Below are 8,577 nucleotides of genomic sequence, written 5' to 3'. Positions count from 1 at the left end.
TGTGGTAAACAGGCTTCACTATAATTAGAGATTTCATCACCTGAAGTCACTTTTCACTGGTAGCCTATCTCATCAAACAATGTTTACTGAGTATCTTATTTTGAGGCCTAAGGCTACTGTAATCAGCCTTCTTAAGAACACATCATAAGGCACTTTAAATGCAGAATAGAGGAATACCCTCTGATAATGAAGCTTTTTAAGCCCATTAGCTCTTGACCTTTTTTGGCTACAAATAAAGAAAATATATGCTTACATGTAATTGTTTTAGGAACTTGACTATTCCATTAAAGACAATGGTTAATTTTTGGATACCAACGAGCATGATTGCATTTGCCTTCTATTAAAGAAACTTGACTGTTTTCATTCACTTTGAGATGGTTGGTAGCATTTACCAGTCTAGATGGCATGGAGAAGTTGTACCTATAAAAGCCATAGGAAGGATGGAATGAGCAACCAATTGCTTCCTGGGCAATGAGGTTGGGTGATAAAATATTTCCAGGTGCCTGTAATCCATACAACATTTGACTGGAAGAATTAGATGCTTGTTGACACTGTCCATTGCAGTCTTCAGATGAACCGTATTTTGAATTGGTGGCCCCCAAGGAAGATAAAATGGGAACTTCCATCATGAGTGGGGCTAAAGACTGAGAACTGTTGCTGCTTGCTAGCCTTTCAGGAGCAGGCAAGACAAGAGGCTGCTGTCGCCAAAAATTAGTTGGGCAAATCTTGTAGCAAAGGGGCAGGTTGATATTGTGTAGGTACACCTCTGGACAGGGCATTCCAAGGGAGCTTGTAGGTATGTGAAATGTTGGAGGGGAGCAAGGTGGAGAAAGCAAAGAGTTCAAAGGAGAGGGAGCCCCTCCACTAGAGGTCGCTGGAGATGAGCCATTGCTTCCACCTGTGAATGACAATTCAGTCAATGAACAATGAACTAAATGTTCCTACTGAATCAGTAATCATGTCCATAACTATCCCTGCTTCATTCTTAGATTAGCTTTCCTTGCAAGTTCACAGTCATTTTAAGTCCTTTGGAAAAGAACATTCCTCTGACCAAAGTTGAATATGGTATCTCTACTACTACCACTATTACTTTTGGCATTATTATTATGTATCATGCATTGAGCATTCACTATGCTTTAGAACTATACTAGGCACTTCAACAACATTTATTCAGTGAATTAAAAAAGAAGCCCAATTAAATATGATCCAGAGCCAATTATATCTTACAAGTAAAAGCTGTTTTTTAACCATAAAAAATTACTAAAATAAGCACTTGATTAAATTGAACAGTTTTTTTGAGATTTTATAGAAAACTTCAGTCTGATTAAAAAATCAGTGCATATGAAAGTAATCTTATAAATTAAAATAACATTTAAATATATTAGTTTTTTTCTTATATGAAAATCATAGACGGGGAAAGTTCCATAGTGTACTATATCAAGAGTAAAAGACAGTTTTGCAGGTTAAAAATACCAAGATAAAAATGAAAGTGTTCATATCAATGTTGCCAGGTGATCTTTTATGGTTGCATAGCATCTACTAAAATTAGGGATAGATATAAGGTCCAGGAAAATCTAGACTTTACACCTTATATTTGTAAGTATTTAAATTTAAAAAAAAATTGGTTATTGACTGAACTCGATAAAGTTTTGTGGGGTTTTTTTTTAGGTGCTACTGTTTTTCTTAACTATTTTTATATACAGACATAGGCTAATCCTTTATCAACAGCGTGGCAAATATATTCTATAATTAAACATCCAAAAGTTATTTAAAAAAACTGGTACCCCTTTTCTTTGCAATTTGAGAGCATTCTGGACATTTTAAATAATTAAGAAAATTGTGTATTTTAAATTATCAATTAATGATCATGTTTAGCATTATTTTTAAATTAGTGCACCATGTGTTGACTTGGATATTTTAAAAGCATGCTGCCTAGATTCTATTAAAGTGATACTATCAAATAAGTGTTCAAATTTTTCTATGCAACTCTCTAAACCAAATTAATACAGTCAATTGAGTGAAATATTTCACTAAATGATTAGACTTGATCTCTTTACATTTCAATTAGCTGTTATAGTATCATGTAAAATTCAAGCTAACTATAATGTGATGGTAACCTTCAATTAATGTTTAAAGACAAACAACTTTAATGGAGTAAAGACAAATGGGTAAAATGATTCCATATTGCTCACGAATAAAGATCTTCTATTTATCCTTAAATATCAGAGTAAATGAAGGTATGCATTCTTCCACCAGAAAGCCTGCATTGTCAAATTATTATTTAGTCATGTAACGTACTACTTGAGAGCAAATACCTTGCAAATATTTTAAATGCTTACGGCAATTAAACTAATTGCCATGGCTTAGTATTGTTTTCAACATTTATTTTCCCTAGTCACAACAAAAGGAAAATTAGAGTCAAGTGATGATGAAATTGAATGGGAGTCATTTTTATCATGTGCTGAAAGTTTCTCATAAAATATTTATTTCAATATCTAACATGTTTGCAAATAAGACCACTAGTGCACCACAGGCAGATCCTAAGGAATATGAGATAGTGAGATGCTGAAGAATCCAAGTGATTTCTATAGCTCTCAGGATGTATGATAACTCAAGAAGACATAAGACAGTAAATCCACCATTACCACGTTTATGCTCTTTTCCTTCTTGCCAGTTACCCTCCCTTTTTGCTTCTTACCTCCTCATCAGGATAAATATACACCCACCTGATTTTAAACACACATTTTCTGGCACATACTTATCCACTTGTGTAATATTTGTACAGAGGTTCTGGCTGTTGTTATTTCATTAACATTTACAAATAAAAATTAATAAAACTTTTCTTACTTGGTGTGTCTGCACCAAAAGTTTTAAAATCCAAAGTGAGAGAAGGCCTCCATGGGTAGGTCTCTAAAACCCCATCCAATACACCTCTGAAAAAGAGATTCAAACTTTAGCAAGTCCAGAATGCAATTCCTGAAAATAATAATTTGTGTAAGCTTTTGAGTTATTTTGTTATAGTTTTTAGGGGTGAATATCTGAAATGTTTTTCTTTTATAGATAGACTTCTGAATAAAATTCCCCATGATTATTCCATGAATAAAAACCTAAGAATTTAGAATAAGCAATATCTTAAAAGTGGGTTGGGGAGGGAGTGGGAGGAGGCAAGATTTTGAAGACAAAACGTCCAGGTTTCTTTCTTACTACCTATTTATTAGTTACAAAATTTAGGGACTCAGTCTCTGAACCACAGTTTCCTTAGCTGTTATACCTGTGAAAAGGGCTATATAAATATTAGATGTGACTGTTATATCATTTACCTGTTTCTTCCGGGATCTCTAAATCCTTTAGCAAAAGGATTCCTGTCTATTTTCAGTTTGGTAATCTATGGATTCAAAAGAGAAAGAAAGATAAAGTCAGTACCCTCAGTAAAAACACTGTCACTGTTTCTTTTAATGGTTACAACAACCACACAAGTTTTCAACATGTAATATGGCATGTTAAATAAATGTAAGCATATTGCTAAGTCAAATTTGAAATGTTTTATCTCCTTTCTCTCCTGACACTCTTTGTTCTACTCTCCTTTCTATCCTTTCTAACACAAGATCCACACAATTCATAATCAATCTTGCCTTGATGACAATGCAATAATGCTATGAATTTCTTTTTAATTGTGGAAAATTCAATCCATATAGTACAGCTTCACTCTTTCCCTAAAGTTTCTCTGGAGCCATCCCTGCTTGCCTGGGACTTAGTTGGCTTTACCTGCTGGTTTTGGTAAGCTGTCACCGTGGTGAACTCAGTTTCTTTAAAGGAGAATGTTTTAACCCCTTCAGCAGGCAGGGACTGAATCCGGGACATGTCGACCCTGCTGTCCTGCTTCATCACATGCACACGGGGCTTGTACTTGTGCATGGACTGCAGAATGATCTGGAGGAGAAATCAGTGGTCAAATGCTGCCTAGTAATTGGCTTCCCCTCCCGCACACTGTCCCCCTCTCATCAGCACCCCCAACCTTCCCACACAAAAGTGAAGCTAAACCAGAAAGCCTAGGCTAGCCACACACAAGGACTTTTCTTTGCCATTTGGCCCTGGACAGAGGCCTTCAGGCATAAGGGGTTTCAGGAACGGGGCACCACAGCACACCAGAAAGCAGTGATTCCATTTCCAGTTGGGGTCCTTTCCTGCTTCCAAATGTGGGTGACCATGTGATGTTCCCAAGTGTTATTGGGATCTAACTGCCTGCCATAAGTTCTCTGGGCTTAGGTAACTGATGGGAAAGCATTTGACATCCCCCACCTCCTAAGCCCAGGAGCATCCTTCTTCCTTTTGTGGCTGGCACAGGGCCAGGCCAAGCAGGGCAGAGGTTCAAGATCTGGGAAGAAAGTTCAAGATCTAGGTGACTTGAAAAGGCCTTCCATCGGGGCGGGTTGTGGAGAAGATTTTCACCATACCATGTCACACAGAAGGTGCCCATCATGGGAAGGCAATCAGAGCCCACAGTGATTGCCAGGGAGGCTGAAGTGCCAGAGAGCTCAGGGAAGCATTCCCTTTCACTGTCCCAGACCAGGCATCCTGGATTAAACAAGTCTCCTTTGGTCCTCAAACTCCTTTCACTCACCATCCCCAACGCCCAGCACTCTCAGATGCCAAATAAAAGTCACAAGAGCTACTTTGGCCACAGGCCTAGAACTTGGACAGTTCCTAAAGACTACAACTAGCACATCTGGGAGACACCTCCTTGGCTTCTCCAGGGTGACCTTCCGGCTGACCCCTTGGCATCCCCCTCCTCTCCTCGGGACAAAGGATCGCACACACTTACATGGCCTTTGTCGTCCATCTCGTTGTTGGTGAGTTTCACGCGATCGAAGCTGATGATCTGACGCATCCATGTCTCTCCCGAACAAGGCGAGTCCGGGTGAACATAGAACCTGGGAGTGATGCATGAGTGGTCTGTATTCCCGGCTACCATCCACTGCGAGCTGTGATACACGTACCTGAAAATGCGCGGAGTGTGGCTTTAGGCGCAGCGGGCCAAAGCCAGGAGCAGGGACTACCGCGATCCCATCCTAAAGGCTTTGGCCAAGGTTTGTCTGCTAATCTCAAAGGCAACTAGTAAAAGATACAACTTCATTTCTAAAGATCGTCCAGGGATAGAAAGCAAACTGTAAATAAGCATACGTCATTAAAATGTAGTGAAGTGCCAGGGCAAGTATAATGTGATGGGATTTCAGAGTCTGGTTTGCATTTCCTCACAGAAACCGCGACAAAAATTCATCTAACCCGTTTTACTGAGCAGAGACACCCAAAAAATCCTCCTGTCCTACAAGCGTCAGGGAAGAAGCAGAAGTGTGAGGTAAAGTGTCTGTGCAGCCCTACGCCACCAGACCAGTAGTCTTGGAAGCCCCTTTGTCCACAATGCTTTACATGAGAATACCCTCAAGGAACTCTGCCCGCTGCGGCCTCGGCCTCGGGGCTGATTTTCGCATTGTCTTCAATCTCAACCGCTAAATTATGCGCCGAATCCCCAAGCCAGCTGAAACGTGATAAGCAGCTTGTTCTGCTATTTCTGGGCTACGGCCCCAGCAGGCTCTTGAGCCCAGCCTTCTTTTTGCCCCTCACTCCCAGCACTGGGTGCGTTGCCGGCTGTTTCCTAGAAAGGCTAGACACCCACTTCGGTCTAACGCTCACAGGCCGAGTGCGGGCGGATGCCGCCCAACCCCCATACCCCTGAGCTAAAGCGCTGGCTGACCCGAGCTTCTGGGCTGCCAGCAAAGAAGGGCCTCTTGGCTTTAGATCAGTTCGGCCACTTTTATCCTGCTTTAAGTAGAGAGCTTACATCAAGAGAAAGGTTACTTGTATTCTCTGGGACCTGGCCTCCACTTCAGGGGAGAGGCTAAGGAAGGAAGAAAAATAGACTTAGGCAAGATAACTGCTAGACTAGCTTTGGATGGCAAATCAGGGCATCGCTCAAGGACCCTGCTGCTAAATTAGCACATCCCAGAGCCCGGTAGGGCCCCAGAAGCCCAGGTATTTCTCCCAAAATTCCTTTAAACAGCTTCCCTCCCAGATGCCTGAGCCAAAACCCTCTGCAGTTTGCAGAGCCAAGGCTAGAGCAGTGGGTAGGCAAGAGGTTTGGGGTGCACTGAAGCACAAGCTGGAACCTGTGATCCAGGAGTGAGAGAAAAGAAAAACAAGCCTGCTTTTCTCTCAGTCTGAACTCCCTGAACTCCAGTTTGAGGGAGAAAATTCAACTCTCAAAGCCCACAGGAGAGCAATTACCCCTACCATGATAGAGTTTTCAAAACAGCACTCTCAGGTTCCATAGATATGAATCCCCATTCCCAGCCTGTGGTACCCTCCTTTGGGCCTGGTTACCTATAGCGTTTGGAATCCACCGGCACCACATCGATGGCCACATAGTACTGTTTCCCTGGGTCCAGTCCTTTTATCTTGACCCGAACAGAGGGGAACATCCTCCTGTGGGAGAGAAAATAGCGACTGACCTGGGCGCTATTAGAAACATTTGGAGCCGAGGGGGTTGGGGACAAATGAAAAGTAAAGGAATAAACTATACTCTTCTTATTCTAGACAGGTTCAGTGAATGAGATTTGCTACATGAGGAAAGATTGTTGGTTACATGTTTGATTGAACAAACTCAGGATTTTTGAGTGGATCAGAATATCCTTACCACAAGGCTTTGTCCACCCCACTTCCTATCACCACCATAATAAAAAGCTATGGAAGAAAAAGTAGGAAAGAAACAGCTGTGCCTCTCCCCTGAATTTTCAGCAGTACTTTCTGTGAGGCAGATTTGGGAAAGACTGAAATTAGGAAGATTCACACACAAAAAAATTACCCAGCTGATGTGAAGAAAATGCCGCACAGGAAAAGGTGGAAGAGGGAAAGCCCCACCTCAAATTGACCTGGGCTCAGGACAGTGGGCTGAGAGCCTGCTAGATGGGATATTGTCCACTGATAACTGTGAGGCTTTAACAGAAAGGCCTGGCCATAGCTTAAGATGTGGGGGTGGCAGCTGGCACCTGCCTTGGGAGATCAAATTTTTGTCATATACTACACAGGCAGGAGCTGCAAGAATGAGTTCTTGGAATCAGGGTGTACAGGAAAGAAAGGCCGAGCCACTAACATGCGCCAGGCAAGGCCTAGCCTGGTCGATTGAGAGGCACTGGCTTCCAATACAGGTCTGCGGTGGGATTATGGGGAGAAGGGTACCAAAGCATAAAACTGGAGGCACCCATCTTATGAGATCAGAACATTAAGTGCCTACTGTGTGCGGCCCTTGAACAGCTTGGGCAAAGCCGAACCTGCCCGCCTTGGTAATGATCATCTCAGTTCCAATGTCATGAAATCTCTTCCACAGCTCGGATCCTTGAAGCTCCACTTGGATAGAATCTTTTTCTTCCAGACTTCCGAAGCTGTTGCAGCCGCCGCTGCCGCCTCTACAGCCTGAGAAAGTAGCTGCTAAGGGCTCTGTCTTGGGTCGCTTTTCTGCTGGACACAGAGACGCTGAGAGTTTGAGAGAGCTTCGCAGTTCCCGCGCCCCCTTCTCGCTGACGCCTGTCTCAGAACAGACCGGCCTTGTCTCTTCCCCGGGAACCTTGGCGTCGGATCTCCAAATTCCCCACAACACCCACTCTGGCCCCGTGATGGAGAGAAAGGGGCCCAGGTAGCGCCCTGTGAAATGCATGACCCTTCTTCAAATTTGCCCATCCTTAACTCTCTCGGAGACTTTTCGTCCCTGATGCTGAATCCCCTCGGGATCTGGGTCCATGCCCTGTTTTCTACCCCGAGAAACATTCACCCTCTGGCTCTCAGGGATTCCGGGAGTTTGGAGAGTCTCGCTTCATAAATCTGTGGGGACCCTCCCCTTCACCGCAAATGAACCACAACACTATGGGCTTAACGTGGAGGCTCTGAAACTTCCCCCTACAGCCAGATGGCTGAGGTATCCCCGCCGCCCCGTACGCGGCCATCGCTGGGCCAAGACATCCTTTGATAGGGCTAGCCGCCCTCCTGCAGCGACGCGGCGCTAGTCTGAGACCTTCCGATCCAGCAAGCCATGGTAGCCGGCGCTGGGGTTTGGGCCGCGGTAGGGGTACTCACCAGGCTGCTCGCTCTTCCTTCCTGCGGCGCTGCTCCTTCTCTCCTCCTCCGCCTCTCCACTCTCTTTCTCAAGCAGCTCAAGTTGCGCCTCCTTTCTTGTGTCTCGCAGTTTTCTTTTGCTGGGTCTGCCCACCAAGACTTCCACCGAGAAGGCGTGCGCCCGAGAGCTCAGAGCCATCCCTGGAGAGGGTGAAGAGAACGTACTCTGCAAAGTTTCAACCTGAGCTGGGTTAGGGAGGGAGAGGGTGGGAGGGCGCAGAGGACAGGCAAAGGAGGGAAAGCGGGAAAATCAGAAAAACCTGAAAACTCAGAAAACAATTTCTGAATCTATATTCAGGGGGAAAAATGTGTGTGTATAATTTTTATATATACGTATAGATTTTCTTTGAATAGACAGAATGCAAGGAGATTAAACTGGAGCCAGAGTCCTCTGGAGTCTAGTCCCCTTTCCCT

General features: G+C 43.7%; 1 protein-coding gene across 1 annotated transcript; it reads right to left on the bottom strand.

The window, feature by feature from the left end:
• Nucleotides 1–284: 284 nt before the first annotated feature.
• Nucleotides 285–8,302, bottom strand: TBX22 (T-box 22). Its single transcript, XM_029241305.1, has 8 exons — nucleotides 8,125–8,302; nucleotides 7,326–7,509; nucleotides 6,379–6,480; nucleotides 4,823–4,997; nucleotides 3,766–3,930; nucleotides 3,321–3,385; nucleotides 2,848–2,933; nucleotides 285–898 (listed from the first exon to the last, which is right to left on the bottom strand). The coding sequence occupies exons 1-8, from the start codon at nucleotides 8,300–8,302 to the stop codon at nucleotides 285–287; spliced, it is 1,569 nt and encodes a 522-aa protein (XP_029097138.1).
• Nucleotides 8,303–8,577: the final 275 nt, after the last annotated feature.

This window comes from Monodon monoceros, unplaced genomic scaffold (assembly GCF_005190385.1).
Source record: "Monodon monoceros isolate NGI ecotype Baffin Bay Population unplaced genomic scaffold, NGI_Narwhal_1 Super_Scaffold_22, whole genome shotgun sequence".
Lineage (NCBI taxonomy): Eukaryota > Metazoa > Chordata > Mammalia > Artiodactyla > Monodontidae > Monodon > Monodon monoceros.
The sequence above is the reverse complement of the archived record's forward strand: the minus strand, read 5'-3'. Positions and strand labels throughout refer to the sequence as shown.